General features: G+C 45.8%; 1 protein-coding gene across 2 annotated transcripts in view; it reads left to right on the plus strand.

Moving 5' to 3' along the window:
• Positions 1–21,430, plus strand: part of MTF1 (metal regulatory transcription factor 1) — a 36,655-nt gene that overhangs the window by 10,662 nt on the left and 4,563 nt on the right. For both annotated transcript variants that reach the window (XM_047727925.1, XM_047727926.1), the window contains exons 3-9: positions 6,142–6,380; positions 7,294–7,425; positions 10,202–10,275; positions 10,722–10,858; positions 14,882–14,956; positions 19,546–19,642; positions 20,358–20,947. In XM_047727925.1, the coding sequence (XP_047583881.1) occupies positions 6,142–6,380; positions 7,294–7,425; positions 10,202–10,275; positions 10,722–10,858; positions 14,882–14,956; positions 19,546–19,642; positions 20,358–20,947 (1,344 nt within the window). The remainder of the gene's footprint in view (positions 1–6,141; positions 6,381–7,293; positions 7,426–10,201; positions 10,276–10,721; positions 10,859–14,881; positions 14,957–19,545; positions 19,643–20,357; positions 20,948–21,430) is intronic.

Genomic DNA, 21,430 nt, shown 5'->3' on the forward strand with positions numbered 1-21,430 from the left:
AACTTCCTGTTCCGATCCAGTTTGAGGAGGTTTAGTTTTCCCTTTTGTGAAATGTGGTGCTATTTAAAAATGATTCTGAAAGACCCAGAATAATGACTTTCATTTATAGCCTCCCTCCTGATGGGGTAAGAGATTACTTGTCTGTTCAGCATATTAGCAGGGAGCAGGCATTGGCTTTGTCAGTGGGCCCGTCTCCCCAACCTTGAAACACAAATACCTTCCTCAGTCTGTGTCCTCTCCCAACTCTCTCTCCTCTCTATCTCCTCAGCCAGGTTCCTTGAAAGAGTGGTTATATTCATGGTCTTTAGTTCCTTGCTTTCCCCCAACTATTCAGCCTGTTACATTTTGGCTTCTGGTCCCACCCTTCCAGTGAAGCTAATCTTGCTGGGGAAGGGGGCTTATGATCTAGTGAGTCAGGCGAACCCAAAAAATGCTTCAGTAGTCATCTCCGCTACATTTGACTAGTTGACCATCCTTCCTCTGTCATTTGTCACCCTTTGTCACTACTTTCCTCAGCTTTAAGTCCTGCTGGTTAGTTTGTGTTATCATTCCTTCATTCATTCAATAAATGGTGCCACTCCTCCACAAGGCCAGCCCCTGAGGCTGTGACCAGCACAGATAAAGGCCCTGCTCTCATGGAGCCTGCAATCCACCAGGCGGGTAGCCATTCCTGCATTTAAATCAACAAGTGGTTATTTAGAGCCTCATGTTCTCCACCTACTGCTGTGCCCCCCAACTAAAGAGGTAATGATGTCAAGCAGTTCCTTGAGGAAGGAACTTTTAATGGAAGCTTGAGGGGGCCAAGTGGAAATCCTGGACAGGGGTAGGGGTTGGCAGGGCAGGGAGACAGGGAGGAGTAGTTAATGATTGATTGCACTGTTCTTAAAAAGTGATCAGCGCAGTCGCATCTTAGGAATGAGAGTCTGCTCTCATCAGCCGCCATCATTGACGGATGGAGACACACTACTTTATTGCAGCTTCTCCTTCCTGGTCAGTGACTATTTTGAAATCTCTGCCTGGCAGAACTAGAGAGGTTTTCAGTCTTGATGGGAAATCAGGATATAGGCATGAGAGAATAGTTAATAATACAGGCTAAGTGCCACAAGGGAGGTATAGTTTAATATGATTGGAATTCAGAGAAGGGCACTGTCACTTCCACGTGTGTTGATCCTGGAGCACCTTGGAGGTAGTGAGGCCTGAATGGAAGGGAGAGAGAGACTCAGAAAAGCAGAGAAGGAAGCAGGCATTTCCAGCAGAGAGAACAGGTAGAGAGCAGAGGCAGGTGAGTGGGGATTCGTTGTGGCGATTAGGGGAAGGGGGTCCTGTTGTCTCTAGGCTCATACAGAGCCTCCTGCTGGGCTAGTGGTGGAGTCACGTGGGGTCATGTGGGGGAAGGTGGAAGAGGACCTGTGGAGGGGTGACTTGACTATCAGGCAAAGGGACGTTAGCATCTGAGCATAGAGGTGGCATGTGGAGAATACCCCTTTAGAACAAATCTGGGAACAGTTGGCTTCAGACCTAGGCAGTAAGACACGAGAACACCTGGACTGGTGGGTCAGTCATTCAGTTCAGCAAATGTTGATGGAGCACCTCCTGTGTAGCGACGGGAAGGCTCCCGAACAAAAAGTGAGCGAGCACTTGTGCAAGATTGTGTTGGGGGTTGGACAGATGAGACGGAGTGTGAGGGGAGGTGGGAGGAGTTAGGGCTCCTCCTTTCCCCACACCCACAGGTTTTAGGGTTTGGCAGACTATGGCCCACAGGCCAAAGTGTCCAGATGCCTGTGTGTGTAGAATGGTTTTTACGGTTTTTTTTTTTTTTAAAGATGTTATTTATTTATTTGATAGAGATCACAGGTAGGCAGAGAGGCAAGCAGAGAGAGAGGAGGAAGCAGGCTCCCTGCTGAGCAGAGAGCCCGATGCGGGGCTCGATCCCAGGACCCTGGGATCATGACCTGAGCTAAAGGCAGAGGCTTTAACCCACTGAGCCACCCAGGCACCCCTGGTTTTTACATTTTTAAATGATCTGTTTTAAATCAGAAGAAGAATGGTATTTCGTGATATATGAAAAGTATATGAAATTCAAATCCCACTGTCCATAAATAAAGTTTTTCTGGAGCACAGCCTGGCTTGTCCATTCGTACATTGTTTATGGCTACTTTCACATAGTAGCAGCAGGGTCGAGTGGTTGGAACAGAGTCTGCATGGCCCACAAAGCCTTAAATATGTACCATTTGGCCGTTTATAGATACCTTGTATGCCCTTGGACATACCTGTCCTTACCTCAGTCCCTCTCGGTTCTCAAGCTAACTGTGCCTCTTCCCATCTGAGGCTTTTCCCTCCATGAGCCTTTTAAATACTCTTCTCTTCTTTATATTCCTCTCAGGTCCTCAGCTTTTCTTTTTTCCCAGGACCTTTCTCCTTCCAAATGTGCTCAGGACCTACCCTACTCAAAAAAAAGAAAAAGAAAAAAAGAAAGAAGGAAAAGAAGGAAATGGGCATCAGCTCAGAAGTCCACTCTTGCTCCTGCTGTCCATCTCTCATGTCTACCTCCTGTTCACCATCGATTTATTCACCTTCTCCCAGACTTCAGGCCCCAGTAGTCCGTGAAAACTAGACTTGCTGAGCCATTAGTGATTCCTAGCGCTGGATCCAGGAGTTTCCTCAGTCATGTCTCCCTTACTTTCTCGGACATTTCATGTCTTGATCATTCTTTTTCCCTGAGATTCTTTCTCTTTTGGCTTCTGTGCCATCATTGTCCTTGGCGACTCTTCCTGTTTTCCCCGCCCCTCTCCCCACTCACCCGTAGTGGCTTCTCTTCTTTTACCAGCACCTTATGCATTGGTGACTTACTGAGGTTTAGCTTTTGTCCTCTTTCAAGAGCTGTTATTTTATTGTATGCCTGTGATATGCCTGTCACTATGTTTAAATGCTTTCTGCAGATTATTCCTGATCCTTACAACAAACCTAAAAAGATAGGTTCCTTCATGTTATAAATAAGGAGAGTGAGGCTTAGTATGCTTAAGTAATTTTCCCAAGATTACACAATAAGTGGCAGAACCCGAGCCTGCTTTGGTATATAGGTAAAGTCAGCTCTGTGTACTGATGACTCCTGCCGTAGGCTTTCCTTTCAGCTTCCAGCCTGTATGTCTATCTACTAGAAGTTTCTACCTGGAGGTCCTGGCAGCACTTCACAGCCAACTCATCACCTCTTCTCCACCCTCCATCCAGCCCCAACTTGGTGGCGTGACCATCTGTTTAGTCATCCAGGCCATACTCTTGACCTCGACTTTGCCTCCCCCTAACCCCTTCCGCTCCTCAGTACCCAGTTTCCACTACGGCCAGTCATTCCTCCCCCTTTAATTTCTCTGGAATTCATCTTTCATACTGTCCATGCTCACTTCTCCGTTGAGGTTCTTCTTATCCTCCTCCTGGACTATTATTCTTCTTCCCAGTCTCTTTACCTTTTTCTATTCTTTTACCCTTCCAGTCCATCTTCCACCAGGCTGCCAGAAGGATCTCTCCTAAACTGCAGATCTGATATGTTGCTCTCTTGGTTGAAATCTGTTGGTGAGCCCCCATTGTTCTATTCTATTCCATGGCTTGGCTAAGGAGGCCTCACCTTATTTTTCTAGATTCTTCTCCTTCTAGCCTCTTACATGCTGCAGGTATGTTTGTGGTTCCCTGTACCAGCACACCTATTCCTCTTTCCATGCAGTTCCCAAGGTGTCACCTCTTTGTTTTTTATCTGAGAGGGGGTTGCAGAGGGAGAGGGAGAAGCAGACTCCTGACCCAGCAGCGAGCCCAATATGGGGCTCAGTCTCACATCCCTGAGATCATGACTTGAGCTGAAGTCAGATGTGTAACCTACTGAGCCACCCAGGTGCCCTGTGTCCCCTCAGTTTTTAGAATGTTCTTCTCTTCCTGGTTTATCTGCAGAACACGTTTTCAGTTTACCCCTAAAACAAACAGGCAACTGGAAAAAAAAAAAAAACAACCCACTTCAGAGAGAGGACCTCAGCTTCTGAGCCTTTACCACTCCCAGTCTTTCCAAGAAGGGTTAGGTTTCCCCTTTTTATATTCCCCAGCCCCCTTGGGCAAATACCTGTTGTCCGGCTCAGCACAGTTTGTAATAATTCGTGCACATCTGCCTCCTAAAAATTGGCACTCCTTAAAAGCAGCGATTTTTGTCTGGTTCCTTTGTCTGGGACCTGCTAGTTCAGTAACTGAGCAAGGAATACTAGCGGTGTAGCTGGAGATGCGGACTGAGGCTTTGGAGCAAGGTCAGGTCAAAGGATGGAGATGTCGGTGAAAGCTGAAGAGTAGACTATGCTAGCACCCTGGTGTGTATGGCATCACATCTCTTACCGCGGGGTCTCACAAATGTTTGATCTCATTTCATTCCACTCTATAGCACTGTGAGCCAGGAGGGGCACGCATTAATATTCATTTGAGGGGTGCCTGGGTGGCTCAGTGGGTTAAAGCCTCTGCCTTTGTTTCAGGTCATGATCTCAGGGTCCTGGGATCGAGCCCCGCATCAGGCTCTCTGCTCAGCAGGGAGCCTGCTTCCCCGGCTCTTTCTCTGCCTGCCTCTCTGCCTCCTTGTGATCTCTCTCTCTGTAAAATAAATAAATAAAACCTTTGAAAAAAAAAATACTCATTTGAGAAATAAAGGACTGAGGCTCAGTCAGTCCTGCAGAATGACCTGCAGAAGGTCTTGAACATAAGTGCCAGAAATTCAGTCTCCTCCAGCCACGTCTGAGGCTGCTTCCCACTGCACGGGGGCAGGCAGGGGAGGGTCTGGAGGGGAGCGATAAGTTCCAGAATAAACCTACATATCACTGGGAAGAGAAAGGCGTGGCTCAGAGGAGGAGAAGAGGATAAAGAGAGCCGTGTGGAATTGCTGTGCTGTGAAGGACAGGTTTTCAGGAGGGGAGGGCGATGGGAGAGGTTTGCAAATAAGGGAAGGCAAATGGCAAAGGATGGAAGGGTTTGGCCACTGGGAAGTGCAAGAGAATAATTTCATGCAGTGAAAGCAGCTTGCCAAGTTGTTAAGGAGTATGTGGGCATTGAGGGAGATGGAGGCACACATGTATACCACCCTCTCAAGAAGTTTGGCGGTGAAAGTGAAACCGAGAGGCTGGCATTTTGAGAAATGTCATATACCAACAAATACTCTGAGAAATTCATAATACAGTATTTTCATTTCGTGGACTTGAAACTTTGCAGTGGAAGCTATGTTGGGAGATACTGCTTGATGACTGAGTATATCAGTGTCAGGGTGGTTTAGACCCAGTTTAACATTGGTCAGTTCCAGTCAAGGTGGGCTGCCATAATGCAGGGTTATTTAATCTAGCCTGAAAACAAAGCCAAGGGATGCCTGTGGGGTGCAGTCACTCAAGCATCCAGCTCAGCCCTTGTTTTGGGCTCAGGTTATGATCTCAGGGTCATGTGATCTCAGGGTCATGAGATCGAGCCCTGCAGCAGGCTCCATGCTCAGCGTGGAGTCTGCTTAAGACTCTCTCTGTCCCCGCCCGCTGCACACACAGTCTGAGTCTCTCTTTCTCTTTCTAAAATAAAGAAATCTTGAAAAAAAAAAAAAAAAAAAGCAAAATGTTATTTTGATATAGGTGATTGTGACAGTATGGACCCACCTTTATTTATTTTTTTTTTTAAAGATTTTATTTATTTATTTGACAGAGAGAAATCACAAGTAGGCAGAGAGGCAGGCAGAGAGAGAGGAGGAAGCAGGCTCCCTGCTGAGCAGAAAGCCCGATGTGGGGCTCGAACCCAGGACCTGGGATCATGACCTGAGCCGAAGGCAGCGGCTTAACTCACTGAGCCACCCAGGCGCCCCTGGACCCACCTTTAGGTGCCAGACATATACTAGAGTCTGAAAACCCCTTTATTATATTCATTTAGAATATTCATCTGCCTATAGGCTTATCTCATCCTTATGACTTTTTGTTCTGGCGTGATTCGATCAAGGGGAAGATTCCCTTGCTTTGTTACTAGAGGTGGTTTTCTGTGCTTATGATAGGAGCCTCAGTGTGTCGTCCACATTTCTTGGGAGCCAGACTCTGTGAGGAGTTAGACATTGGGCAGCTCTTTCGTCCTGTTGATGAAGTGTCCTTTGTCTGCCAGGTAAAGCGGTACCAGTGCACCTTTGAGGGCTGTCCCCGCACCTACAGCACAGCAGGCAACCTGCGCACCCATCAGAAGACTCACCGAGGAGAGTACACGTTTGTCTGCAATCAGGAGGGCTGTGGCAAGGCCTTCCTCACCTCCTACAGCCTCAGGATCCATGTGCGAGTGCACACGAAGGAGAAGCCATTTGAGTGCGACGTGCAGGGCTGTGAGAAGGCGTTCAACACGCTGTACAGGTCGGCCTCTCCTCCAGCCCCTGCCCCTGCCCTTGTGATTATAGAGTCCTCTCCTTGCCCAGTGCAAATGGGCACTTCTAGCATTCAAAAGGGCACAGCTGGGGGGGCGCCTGGGGGGCTCAGTCCATTAAGCATCCAACTCTTGGTCTCAGCTCAGATCTTGATCTCGGGTCCGTGAGTGCAAGCCCTGTGCTGGGCTTTGCGCTGGGTGTGGAACCTACTTAAAAAAATTAAAAAATAAAATGAAATGCACAGCTGTGCTCTCCCAACTGTTTAAAATTTGCTGGAGGAACTTGTTACTTAAAGATTGACCTATATGGGGTTGGTTAAAAAGGATAGTACATTTTATATTCAGATTTGCCTCTCCCGGAGTGACATATTGGCCTGGGGATTTTAATACTTGCAGTGTTGCTTCCCCTTGGCTCAGGATCTTGTCCAAAGGCTTCTGTCATTTTCTTTCCTTCATCACCTTGAAGTTAACTTCTTTCTACCACACTTTGGCCAGTTCTCTTTTACGCTGTTTGTATCAGGAGACTCCTGTTAGTCTTCAACTTTGGCAAGATCTAACACTTAGGAAGCACTCACCCTGCGCTAAGCACTTCGAATCCTCACAGCGCTGATATGTAAGCAGAAGCGGAGAGGTTCTGTAACTGTTTGGAGGGCCCCACCCAGTACGAAGTGGGACCAGGATTTGAGTCCTAGGCAGTTTGGCTGTACAGTCACACTCCTACCACTAGGCTACATACTTCTCTGAATTTCTCTTCAAGCAAGAAAACTGGGGATACTAGTATATTAAGGATATAGAGTTCTTACGCCCTGGACCCTGAAGCACGTTAAGCTGACGGGGGTGGGGAGGCTCTGTCCTACATTATGCAAATGCCGGAGGGACTTTGTCTCTTGGGCTGTCTCTCAGGCTGAAAGCACATCAGAGGCTTCACACAGGGAAAACGTTTAACTGTGAATCCGAAGGCTGCAGCAAGTACTTCACCACACTCAGCGATCTGAGGAAGCACATCCGAACCCATACAGGAGAAAAGCCATTTCGGTGAGTCGAACTGCTCTCTGTTTGTCGCTGACCAGGTTGCAGCTGGATGTCTCCATGGGCCCTGACATTTTTCGAAGCAGAAGGAAAATTCCCTCTGCTAGTTCTTTAGTGGCCACAACCGACTCCTGCATACAGGAGGGAGTGGTGATGGGTTCTAAGAGCAGCATCCTTACTCGGGACCCTAGTGATGGCCTTTCTGCCTCAGGCTTTACCTTTCTCAACAGGCATTTCTTGAAACTCACTGCGAGGCACTTTTATTGGTGCTAGAGAAATACTAAGACACATGTTCTTCTTTTGGGAACGTAGTCTGGTGAGAAAGTACTAAGTAACAGTATGAGAACAAGGTGCATAGATGACTTCAAGCACACTGGAAAGGAGAGCTACCTAAATATCTAGGTGGGTGGAGGAGGAGATGAGAGGGGAGATGAAGGGTAAGAATGCAGGTTTTTTATTTTGTTGCATGTTTAGTTGTTGCCTTGTAATCCGTCTGTATACACACACATATAGGAGCAACCATTTTTGTATTTCAGTCTATATATACGTGTGCCCATGTGTATATTGAACACATCCACGTGTAAATGTGTATGTAACCTTGAAGGAAGGATGTGTATCATCTACCTTCTTCTCCGCTCATAGCATAGGGTGTGGTTCTGGGCATTCAGTAGGGGTTCAAAAACATTTTCAACAAATGTTCAGGGGCGCCTGGGTGGCTCAGTGGGTTAAGCCGCTGCCTTCGGCTCAGGTCATGATCCCAGGTCCTGGGTTCGAGCCCCACATCGGGCTTTCTGCTCAGCAGGGAGCCTGCTTCCTCCTCTCTCTCTGCCTGCCTCTCTGCTTACTTGTGATTTCTCTCTGTCAAATAAATAAATAAAATCTTTAAAAAAAAAACAACAAATGTTCAAATTTTGAACAAAATGATTATATGACATTTTAAAAATAATCAGCTTGTAAGGATTCTCCCTAAATATAGTATAGATGTATTACTGAAAATTGCTCATAAACATTGTCTCTGAAGTGTGGCAGGAGAGACTGCTGTTACATACATGGCATCACAATGCTACCTTTCCTTTCTCAAGTCACTCATCTCATCAGGATCCTTAGAATTTGCCCTTGTCTTCAGGGGCAGTCAACTATTTTTTATTTTTTTTAAGATTTTATTTATTTACTTGACAGAGTAAGAGAGCACTGGCAGGGGGAACAGCAGAGGGAAAGGGAGAAGCAGACACCCCACCAAGCAGGGAGCCCAGTGCGGGACTTGATGCCAGGACCTTGAGACATGACCTGAGCCGAAGGCAGACACCCAACCATCTGAGCCACCCAGGCACCACATGGGGCAGTCAACTTTTTTTTTTTTTTAAAGATTTTATTTATTTGTCAGAGAGAGAGTACACACAAGCAGGCAGAGAGGCAAGCAGAGAGAGAGGAGGAAGCAGGCTCCCTGCCAAGCAAGGAGCCCAATGTGGGACTCGATCCCAGGACCCCAGGATCATGACCTGAGCTGAAGGCAGCTGCTTAACCAACTGAGCCACCCAGGTGTCCTGGGGCAGTCAACTCTTAAACTATCAACTGAATGGAATTGTGTTCGAAAATTTAAGTTTCATTCCTGAGTCCTAGCCCCTCTAAGGGCAAGAGTATTTAGTTAGTTAGTTAGTTAGTTAGTAAGTAAGTAAATAAGTAAGCTATATGCCCAACATGGGGCTTGAACTCACAACCCCGAGATCAAGAGTCACATGCTCTACCTATTGAGCCAGCCAGGCACCCCTAAAAGCAAGAGTATTTAGATTCTAGTTGGTTACTCTCCAGATTCTGGGACACTTGGGTTACTTTTTCCCCCATAGGGCTGTTGAGGGGACTCTTAATTTTTATTCAATCACATGCATTTTTGTGATGATTGAAACTGCTAATTTTTCTTGAATATTAGATGGGAATTTAGACACATGATTATATATAATTAAGAAGTAAAATGCTCCAGAGAAGCTTTCTCTTTAAAGAAGAAAATATTTTGGCTTACAAGAAAATGCATTCATTCATATAAATAGTTAACTGAATGCCTGCTGTGTGGAAGAACTACGGCAGATATAGAGGACTACTTGGACCCTGCCCTCAAAGAGTTTCTAATCTAGAACAGATAACGAATGTATACCCTTAAAGATAAAATAAGATTGGAAAGGACAGGTGCGGTAAAAGAAACACAGAGATAAGTGCCTCAGGAGTTCTCAGGAGGGAGAGATTACTTATAGCTCTGGTTATCAAGAAAGTAAAAGAGAAAAGTAGATCTTGACACTGAAGATTATAAATAAGTCTTTATGGCCATTATACATGACATATTATGTGGTCAGAGTAATTGGGACTGATTTTGTTTTAGTGTTGTGTTTTAGACTTCCTGCCTGTGTGAGAGCTCCTGTACCCACCATTGACATTCCTAGTATTCCACTGGTAGTAGATTTTCTGTATCAGCTCTGATCAGCAATAGAATTCTGTTAAGTAATTCATCAAAAGGCTTTCATTGTCAGAGCTCTCAACAGGTGACTTACTTGTAGGACAAGAAATATTTATCCTGGACCATCAGTTTCCTCTGTTTCCAGATCCGTCACTTTTTCCAGCGACCTGTCTTCATTTCCCATCTCTAAAATCAATTTCCTCGATCAGATCTCTGAACATGTTCATGTTCTGAACATGTGTTTTAGTTTGAGCTTGTATTTATAAGAGATGTTGAAGATAAAAGATGTATTTCCCATATGACTGCTGTTTCTTTTTGCTTAAACAACTTCCTTAGGTGTGATCATGATGGCTGTGGGAAAGCATTTGCAGCGAGCCACCACCTTAAAACTCACGTCCGTACACATACTGGTGAGTTTAGGCTGATTTGTAGTTTTTCTTTTAACCTTCGTCAAGCCAGTAAATATCTGTGTTTCTCTTGGGACCTGTAGAGCTTCCTGGACGGAGCAAACCTAATCAGCTTAGCCTTCACCTATAATGTTTGAGTTTCTTTCAGAGGGAAAAAGATCTAACGGTTGGACTCAGGAATCCAACCTTAACAAGTGAAATAAGTGCAGAGATTCTCAGAAGAACCTGTGGTGGGGGGAAAATGAATCTTCTCTTTAAACTTGCCAGGGGCAAGCTGTGTTTACATTCAGTTTTAGGACTGGAATGGTTAACATGTAATTTGTCCAACTTGTAACAACTGTTACCTGAACCCTCACAGGAATATTTACTTCTCTCTGTAGGGAAAAGTAGATGTCTGAATCGAGTGAAATGACTATTGGAAATATTAACACTATTTGTCATTCTTGCAGGTGAAAGACCCTTTTTCTGCCCCAGTAATGGCTGTGAGAAAACATTCAGCACTCAGTACAGTCTCAAAAGTCACATGAAAGGTCACGACAATAAAGGACACTCATACAATGCACTTCCAAATCACAATGGATCAGAGGTGCGTGGTGTTTTGTCTCTTGTTTTGATCTGGGCAACACAGAACCAGTTGTTTGTGTATCAAAATAAAAGGTCAAAAAGTCTTCTCTGTGTATCCGACAGTGAGAGGGAAGAAGTCAGGGTCAAGATCTGTGTCTTTGTGATGGGAGGGTGCAAGCTGGCAATTTCACCAGGCGCCCTGTGCTTCAGCTTTTGATTTGGCTCTGCCTTCTTCTCATCAGATACGGTGCAAGAGGCACCTTGTAACCAGAGGTCTCACGTGGGTCAGCCAGATGCTCTACAAGTGTCTTATCTTCTCACTTGTGTTTGTGAAACATCTGTACTTGAGTTTGAAACGCAAATTAAAGCTTTGCTTCATACATCTGTTTAATCTGTCACTGGAGAACCAGGCAGAATCTGGAAAATTTCTTGCCCTTTTGAATTGTCTGTAGGCCAGAAGGTTTGAGAGCCACTGATGGGAGGTACTGAACTGCAGAGCTTTCTTCTGCAGAGTTTTAGACAGTTGGTCTGTTCTTTGCCAAGCCCATCTACTATATTTTCTTCTCTGCAGCTTCATTCTGGAGAGGTCCTGGGAGAAATCTGCTGTTTTTACTTCTTCTTCCTCTTCTTCTTTTTTTTTTTTTTAAAGATTTATTTATTTGAGGGGGAGAGAGAGAGAACAAGCACATGGGGAGAGGGAGAGAAGCAAACTCCACTAAGTGTGGATCCCGACACGGGGCTCAGTCTCACAAACCTGAGCTCACGACCCGAGCCGAAATCAAGAGTCAGATGTTTAACTGACTGAGCCACCCAGGCACCCCTACTGTTTTTACTTCTAACATATTGGGCACTTAATGTATATCTTTTAAACCTAGGAAGTGAGTATTATTATTATTTTACTATTTCATAGATAGAGGAACTGAACCACACTGACCTCCTTTTGAAAAATGAGGTTTTTACTGAAAATAGCTAATATCTTTTGGTTTGGGGAGAGACCGCATAAATTCTGTGGTTTCCAATTTTTTTTTTAAAGGTTTTTTTTTTTTTTTTTAAAGATTTCATTTATTTATTTGACTGACAGAGATCACAAGTAGGCAGAGAGGCAGGCAGAGAGAGAGGAAGGGAAGCAGGCTTCCCGCTGAGCAGAGAGCCCAATGTGGCGCTCCATCTCAGGACCCTGAGATCATGACCTGAGCTGAAGGCAGAGGCTTTAACCCACTGAGCCACCCAGGCGCCCCTGGTTTCCAATTTTTAAACAACAAAGGATCCCTTCAAGCCTGTTCTGCCCCTGTATCTTACTAGTAATAATAACTAGCATTCCCTGAGTGTTTACCTTGTGCTACATTCAGTGCTAAGTGCTTTTACATGGATGGTGTCACTCACGAGCTCTGCAAGGTCAGTACTGTTATTAGCCCCACATTACCGATAATGAAACTTTTGAGGCAAGGAGAAATTAAATGACTTGCCTGAGTATCCAAAGCTTGTAATTACTCTGATTTAACAGGCGGTCTGCTTCCAGAGCCTGGTTCTTGACCCCTGTGTGGTGAGAGGCAAAATAACATTAGCTGTGAAGGCTGTGCCCTGTGGAGCTCAGCTGCCTGAATTCAGATCCAAGCTCTGCTACTGATCAGATGGATGCCCTTTGGCAAATGGCTTCTTTGTGCCTCAGTTTCTTCTTCTGGAAAACCAGATAAAAATATTAAGATCTGAGAGTCTTTGTCTACTAAGCTGCCTGTATTAAGTTGTGATCATTCTTCTTGTTCATGTGACAGTCAGAGGACAGTTTAATTGGTGACAGCCCCTAAGCACTGGGACCCCCTCCCCAGACCCCCCAGTGCATGGTGCTCAGGTCTCGTTTTCTCTGGGTTGCAGCTCATTCCCCAGTAGAGGGAAGCTCCTCTTGTCGCAGGCTTTCAGAGCCATCTAGATTGTCTCTGAATCCTAAATAAAGATCTCCAGCCTGGATCTCTTCCTGAACTCTAGACTGGCACAGACAGTCCCCACTTAGGATGGTTTGATTTTGTGGTGTAAAAGTGATACGCATTCAGTACAAACCGTACTTTGAAACTTGATTTGACTCTTGTCCCGGTCTAACAGTAGGCTAGGCTGTATGATCCTATATGATCCACAGCCCCTGGTCAGCCTGCGATCATCAGGGTAATCAGCTGGTAACATTTCCAACTATTCCAGACCCATTCAACTGGTCTGTTTTTTTCCCTTTCAATACAGTATTCAGTCGGTTACAGGAGCTAGTCAACGCTGTTATAAAATCAGCTTTGTGTTAAATTATTTTGCCTGACTATAGGCTAACGTAAGTGTTCTGAGCCTGTTTCAGGTAGGTTAGGCTAAGCTGTGATGTTTGGAAGATCAGGTGTTCAGTGCATTTTCGACTTAGGCTGGGTTTATCAGGATATAGCTACGCTGTAAGTTGAGAAAGATCAATATTTTCAGCCTTCCTCCTCAACCCAGAAAACATCAGTCTTCTCAAATTTCATATGTCCAAACCTCTTCCACCCATAGATCCCCACCTTAGTAAATGGTACCTCTGTGTTTTTAGTGGCATAGGCCGAAAGTCTTGGAGTCGTTCTTGATACCTCTTTTTTTCCCCTCAGATCCCATACCTGCCAGCAAAATGTCCGCTCGACCATGCGAATATACATAGAATCTGATCACTTCTGATAACTTTGTTCAGGCCACTGTCACCTTTTGTCTCGATTACTACAGTAACCACTAAATGATCTTCCTCACACCTTTCCCCTTCTCCCCACTCCCCCTCTGCCCTGACACAGACTGGTTTACATATTGCACCCAGAGCAATCTTTCTAAACCATAAATAATGTCTGTCCTCCGCTCATAATGCCCCAGTAGCTTCTTGCATCATCACTTAGAGCAAAAGTCAGTCAGAATCTTACAGTGGCCCACGGAGGCATTTCTCTTGGTCACTTCTCTGACCTCATTTGCTTCTCTTCCTCTCGCTTTAGCTCTACTGTCCTCTTTGTGGTCCCTTGAACAAGGGAAGCCCATTCCTGCCTCCGGGCCTTTGTACTTATAAACCCTCTGCTTGGAACACTTTTCCCAGATACGTGCCTGGCTCGTGCTGTCTTTCCCTCAGTATTTGCCCAAATGCCAGCTTATCTAAGAGGCCTCCTCTGTTTTAATAAGAAGGCATCTCCTGCCCCGGTATTCCCTGTTCCCTTTATCCTCCACAAACTTAGCATCATCTTTAGGGATTTTGTCACACACCCCCACCACAACCCCCAAATGTAAGCTCTCTGGTGGCGGGGACTTGTTTTGTTCAGTATCGTAGCCCTGGGCCTAGAACAGTACCTCATACGGAGTAGACGCTCAGTGACTATTTGTTGATTGTATGTATGAATGGAAACATTTGACCCATATGGTAATAAGTAGGGTTCCCACTCAAAGTATGTGAATCGCAGCTGGCATTCTAGGAATCCAGAGTTCAGAGTTAGCCTAGGCCGCTGTATTTGGAAGTAAATCCTCAGCACTACTGACTTAAGAATCCCTGAGATGCTGGGAACACAGTGATACAGAGGAAGATGGCGTTCCCTTCAGAAGCACTGGGTTTGTGTTCTGCTAATTAGCTGTGTGATTTTGGACAGTTCATTGTCAGTCTTAGCATTGATTTTCTCATACTTAAAATGGGAATATAAAATAATACTTCAGGTTCATATGAATAGCAAATCAGGCCATGTGAAATTGCTTTACAAATGAGAAGACCAATTACACAAATACTATTAATTTCATATTATTACAGCTTTTGTTCCTCTGGAGCCTGAGTCATGAGACAATTCTTAAACTCATCTATTAACCACCTTTAAGAAATATAAGACAGTCTTCTAAGAATATCAGGATTTTAAAAATTAAAATAATTCACATAGCCCTTCGGATGGTTTTTACCTTTCCAAGTAACAAATCTTGATATTTGCAACCATAGGGACATTGTGATCAAGTGTTTTATACATGCTATGCTACTATAAATCTTAATTCTTTTTGTTACTCAATAAGAACTTTTTGTCTTTCGCAGGATACAAATCACTCACTTTGTCTGAGTGATTTGAGCCTTCTGTCCACAGATTCTGAACTGCGAGAAAATTCTACAGTAAGTGTACCTGTGATAGGGTATGAAAAAACAAGTGCAAGAATTGAGCACACCCCTTTGGTGGGAAAATTGAGGGAGGCCAGCCTTTGGAGTCCCCCAGACTTGGTTGCAATCCAGTTAGCTTAAGGCTGTTTTGATTTTATTTCCCGATAGAGCCCTCATGGGAAAGGTTGTACTCCCTGATGTCTAATGCCTTTTGACCCATGTCACTCACTTGATAACCTCTGGCCCCAGAAAATGTCTTTCTTTTATTCACTTAGCAAATACTTACTGAGTGCCTAGTCCATCAGGTAGTGTGCTGGTATGAGCTCGTAGGGGTAAAAAAGTAAGTGTGGTCTGTCCTTGAGGAGTTTAAATTTAGTCCAATATAAGGGGAGAGCCAGAATTCACCAGAACTCCAGTTTGCAGGCTTTCTCAAGCCCTGCTGATGTGACTGGAGTCCGTCTTTGTCTTTCTTTGAGCTCACTCACTGCATTGAGGTCCTGAGGGAGCCTTCTCTCTGCGCCTCTTCTAAAGGACAACCCCACTGTCTCTTGATCTGGTGGCTTCAGTTGACTCTGTGTGGAATTCCCCTGCCATTCCCGTGGCTTGGTGATGTGCCTTGCAGGCCACTGTATGAAGGCCGAGCTTATGTTCCATGAGGATCTGCACTTTGCTGTGTCACCAACTGGGTTGTTATGGGTGCATTGTTTGACGTTTTTCTATGGTAAATAAATATAGCTTAAGTTAGGTTTTCTATGAGTATTTGCCTAAGTAAGAAGGAATCAACATGACAGGAGGTATTTGAGCAGAAACGGAAAGACTCGGGAGTGCCGTGAAACGTGTGCAGGTTCTCAGAGTGTGTCAGTGGGGTCCTCTGCGCTTCTGATGCCAGGCTTCTTAGGCCTCGCCCCAAGCCTACTTCGTCAGTATCCTCTGAGAGTGGCATCTGACACTGCGTTTTTTTATCTAAGCACCCCAAGGCTTGGGTTCTTCTGGTAATGGCAGAGTTGCTCTTATCAGACCAACCCCCCATGGAAAACAACTCCATATGCTGAGCAGATGATCAGGAACAGCTGCTTGAAGGCACCAAAGGGCAGCCCCCAAACAGGCAGAGGTAAAAGCTTGGAAGAAGGAGCCACATGAACAATGGCAAAGGCCCTAGATATGTTCTCAAGTTTACGGCTTATCAGCCTCAGGGCAAGCCCCAGGTGACACCAGACAAGATGGCTAAAGCTCGGTAAACATGCAGGCTCACTGGCTTGCTAACCAGAGGACAGAGCTCAGAGCTACCACAGCAGCACCTGGAAGATGAAGCGGGGAATAGCCTGGAAAGTAAAGAGCCACAAAGTGGGAACCCCAAGCTCTGTGTATAAACTGGTCACATCTCTAGTTGACCCCCGAACTGGGCATGTGTGAGACAGACCCTCAGCAGCCCTGCTAGAGCTGAAGAACTGGACGAAGAGAAGGCTGCTCTCCCCCACAGGGAAGACCGAGTTTGCCATCGGAGCACAGCCAGATCCACAGAATAGTCAAGCCGACAGAGTCTCTACAACATACCATTTACAGTGTCATGGGTAATCCCAAATTAGTACACGTAAGAAAGAGGAAGACGGGGCGCCTGGGTGGCTCAGTGGGTTAAGCCGCTGCCTTTGGCTCAGGTCATGATCTCAGGGTCCTGGGATCGAGTCCCGCATCGGGCTCTCTGCTCAGCAGGGAGCCTGCTTCCCTTCCTCTCTCTCTGCCTGCCTCTCTGCCTACTTGTGATCTCTGTCTGTCAGATAAATAAATAAAATCTTTAAAAAAAAAAAAAAAAAAAAAAAAAAAAAAAAAAAGAAAGAGGAAGACGTTTTTTTTTTTTAAGTTCATTTCTTTAAGGAGTCATTTCTTTAAACAATTTCTACACCCAACATGGGGCTTAAACTCACGACCCCAAGATCAAGAGCCACAGGCTCCACTTACCGAGCGAGCCAGGTGCCCCAGTAAACAAGGCTTTCTGAGTAGCTCCTTCATGCTCAAGGAACATGCTTGTAATAATTGAATAAACAGGAAATCTCAGCAGAGAAATAGAAACTATAAAAAGTGCACCAAATGGAAATTCTGGAACTGAAAATATATCTGAAACAAAAAATGCACTGGATGGGCTTAACAGCAGATTGGAAATGACAGAAGAGAGAACCAGTTAAATTGAAGACTGAGCAATAGAAATGAACCAATCTGAAGAACAAAGAAAGACGCTAAATAAGCGCTTCATGTGATTTTTATGCCTCTTCGCATTTCAGAGCTAATAGTCTAAGATGAAGTTTCTGTACCAGAGGCCTCGATGCCCTCTGAGTTGGGGAACCTAAGATTTTGGGGTATAATAGCACTTTAATCTCAGAGGTTGTATTAAATGATTTGTTTAGGAGTCTGCTCCCTGACCAGGGCCATGATTTAGGACTAAAGAGCTTTCTGGAGCCCTGGGGTCATCAGGTGAGGAATCCTGGTATGGAGGGACATTAAGTACTTGTTAAAAAGAAAAAAAGCCTTTTCTACCACAGTTGATGTTGGCAAGACAGAGGCTCTGTCCCTTGGGGTCAAATTACATAGTGTGCCCTCACCACCCATCATTTACTCCAGAATTGGAAATAGTCTCATTTTTATTCTTTCATTCTAAGGCCACAATTCTTAAAGTAATAGAATTAATTTGCTTTTTTTTTTTTAATTAATTTGCTTTGTTCTGCTTTAAAAAAAATGATGAATTGTTAATACCAAATGACACGTTCTGACGAAGTCCTTCTTTTCTTGGTTTCTGGACAGCCATATGTGTGTTTGGGTCCCTGATGTGAGATTTGGTTTGCTCAGATCTTTCGTTAAAGGAGGGTTGAAGAGCCTAGGGAACGGTGCTCTGGACCTCTTGGATCTAGAGCTTCAGGCTCCATCCTGGTCCTAGACAGCTCCCAGGGTTCTTTGTCTCTCTGAGCCAGGCCCCAGAGGCTCAGCCTGTTCTGGTCTCCTCTCCAGAGGAGCTGCTCAAACTCACTCTGTCCCCAGGGTTTGTATCCTGAAGCCTGGCAGTGGCTGAGTCACAGGCACTTCAGCACTTTTTTGGTTTTTTTTTTTTAATTTAAAATAGTTTTTATTGAAGTGTAATATACATACAGAAAAGTACACCAATCACAAATATGCAGCTTAATGAATGATCACAATTCATCACATCGATGTAACTAGCACCCAAATCAAGAAATAGAACATTCTCAGCATCCCTGAAGCCTCCCACCCTCCATGCCCACTAACAGCGATTACCTCTCCCTAAGGATAACTTCTATCCCAACTTGGCCCCTCTTGGCTCACATGGGTGGTTTCATCTCGAGGACCTCTAGGCTGCTGGACAGTTCCGCTCTCCACACTTGCCCAGGCCCAGAGTGATCCTTCCCCCTCCCAGAAGCAGAGTTGTTACAAAATGACCTTTAAACATGAGTTGGCACTGACGCAAAACATGGCCTGAAGATGGGTTTTGTTTGGTCTGTACAGTACTTTGTTTTCGGTTACTTGCTTTTAATTACAAACCAGTAGATTTCACATGAAAATCCACATTTCAGACCATTCTTGAGCTCCGGAAGTCCCCAGTCTGCACTTCATAGGGCAGCGTTCCTCTGAAGCCCTTGAGGTGCCGGGGGTACACGCTCCCCAGTGTGCCCCAACCTCCTGTCCCCACTGCCCTGGCTTCATGACTTCTGTTACCTGCCTGTTCTCCTGGAGGCACTGCCTCTGTCCCTCCTGACCTACTAGCTGTGGTGCAGAGGCAGACTGGAGGGAGAAGAATTGCTGTCCTCTCCCCCTCACCACAGAGAAGCCTGGAGGTGGCCATTTTATTTGGTGCCTATCAGGAGTCAGACCCTTAGGGCATTATATGTTTTTTGGGCTCCCCCCCCGCCACATTTTATCTTTTTAAAAAATGTCTCTGACGTGTTCTTAATTCTTAATTACAAAGAAACTTGCAGTGACAAACAATAGTGAGTATAAGGTGATAACTACTGTCTCTCATGAAAGGTTTCTTTTATTGCCTGATTCATCGCCATGCATACCTGTTAGACTTTCATAGGTATTATGTAATGACCTTGAAGGATATTCACAGTACATTATTATTACATGAGAAGAGCAGGTTGCAGGTAATAGATATTATGCAATCCCATTTTTAGGTAGGATTTGGTCTTCTTTTAGGGCAGGGGTCAGGAAGCTCCTTTTTTGGAAAGGGCTGGATAGTAAATATTTTTGGTTCTGCGGACCATAGAGTCTCTGACAAAACTCAGCTGTGCCGTCAGAGCATGAAAGGAGCATGGAAATAAATGAGCAAGCATGCATCATTCCAGTAAAACTGTATTTCCCAAAACGGACACGCAGCCTACAAGTCATAGTTTGTGGGCTCCTGTTTTAGAGTATCTGAGGACCCAAATCGCCAGTGTCTGAGGTTTAGGGAACTAGGTGTCACCTTGGAAAGGGAGAAGTTAGAAAAAAGAAACATAACAAAAAAGATCATTCTAGTTCTGCTTCTGTGTGTTCTGTCCCAGTGAAAAATTGCCTCAGGGTGACAAGCCTCAGGTGTCTCTGTCTGTCTCTGTCAATCACAGGGCCAGGACCTCAGCACAATTTCACCAGCAATCATCTTCGAATCTATGTTCCAGAATTCCGATGACACGGCAATTCAGGAAGATCCTCAACAGACAGGTTTGTGCCATAGTCTCTCCTCCTGCTCACGTCTCGGCACCACCGGGTAAGGGAGTCCCCCTCGGTGACACACTGTGGCAGGCGCCGTGAAGTAGATTTCAGTTCCCTTGAACAACATATGAGGGGTCTAGGAAGTATGAGCCTTTTGTTTGGTTCCATCTTTTTCTCTCCTTCCCTCAGCAAGAGTCTCCTTGAGGGTCTACTTTCCCTAGCCCTTCAAAAGAAGAGGGTCTTCTTCAAAAGCTCTTGTTGGCTTTCAGAAGCAGGAGGAGCTGTGAGCTCGCTCTTCTGAAGCACCACTGTGCTCGCGAGTGGGCAGGATCCATGAACAGCATCAGATGCCTAGATCTTCTGTGTTTGAATGAAAATCTGTCCCTGAAGCCTCACAGCAGTCAGAAAGTGTGTTCGCTGGTTATGCCAAAAGGGGATGTCTAGTCTCTTTTCCAGAAAAGCCTTAGAATGATTTTTTTTTTTTTTTTTTTGATGGTGAAGCCCATACTAGCTCTTCACACGTAGAAAGCGAGGTTGGTCTTGAAGCCTGGTGCTTCGGCCGGAGGGGTCATTAAAGGGAACACAGGAGGCCAGCCTTCTAGGAACGAAGCTCTTGGCTCTAACGGACTTCAGCTATCTTTGGTGTCGCCATGATGACTGTGTTTTTGTGGCTCCTGTAAGGCTTGGGATATGTATATATATTTCTATTTCTTTTTCTTGCCAGCTGCCTTGATTGAAAGTTTTAATGGTGATGCAGAGTCAGTCAGTGATGTTCCGCCATCCACAGGAAATTCAGCATCTTTATCTCTCCCGCTTGTACTGCAGCCTGGCATGTCCGAGCCACCCCAGCCTCTGCTACCAGCCTCAGCACCGTCAGCTCCTCCGCCTGCTCCTTCCCTAGGAACTGGTTCCCGGCAAGCTGCATTTGGCAACCCCTCTGCTCTCTTCCAACCTCCAGAAGTGCCTGTCCCCCACAGCACGCAGTTTGCTGCTAATCATCAAGAGTTTCTCCCGCACCCTCAGGCCCCGCAGCCCATCGTACCAGGACTCTCTGTCGTTGCCGGGGCTGCGGCGGCGGCGGCATCACCGGCCGTGGCGGCACCGCCCCAGTCCCAAAGTACTACTGAGCCCCTGCCGGCCATGGTCCAGACTCTGCCCCTGGGCGCCAACTCTGTCCTGACTCACAACCCCACGATCACCATCACCCCGACGCCCAGCACAGCCATCCTGCAGTCCAGCCTGGTCATGGGAGAACAGAACCTACAGTGGATCTTAAATGGTGCCACCAGTTCACCGCAAAACCAGGAACAAATTGTAAGTACTCTGTCTGAACAGATCCGGTGGGGTGAAGCGTCTGTACGTAGAGGACATGTTCCCAGGTTTCGCTTCAGAAACGAACACGGTTATCGTATCGGCCCTGAAAACTGTGATTTGACCTCTTGGCCTTGTCCCCGTGAGCGAGTGGTAGAAATCCGGAGAATGCCATGATGCAGATCCGAAGTAGGGAAGCAGAGGACAAGCCCTCCCGTTCTGCCGGGCAGCAGCAGGCTCATGAACGAAGATCCCATCTGCAGTGTCACGACACCCTCTAGGAGAGCAGAGCAGTCAGCAGACTGCAGACGCCCAAGAACGACTTAGGAAACCGGGTTCTTCTCCAAGGCGGAGTCAGACTGATGTGCAGGGATGGTCAGACCCCATCAGGTGGAAAGCACAGCTGTGGCCAGGTCAGACAGAGAACCTGTGCTCCCAGGGCCTCCTTGAGAGCCGGTTTCTACAGAAGTGTTTCGTTTCAATGAT

The sequence above is a fragment of the Lutra lutra genome, chromosome 4 (genome assembly GCF_902655055.1).
Source record: "Lutra lutra chromosome 4, mLutLut1.2, whole genome shotgun sequence".
NCBI classification, from domain to species: Eukaryota; Metazoa; Chordata; class Mammalia; order Carnivora; family Mustelidae; genus Lutra; species Lutra lutra.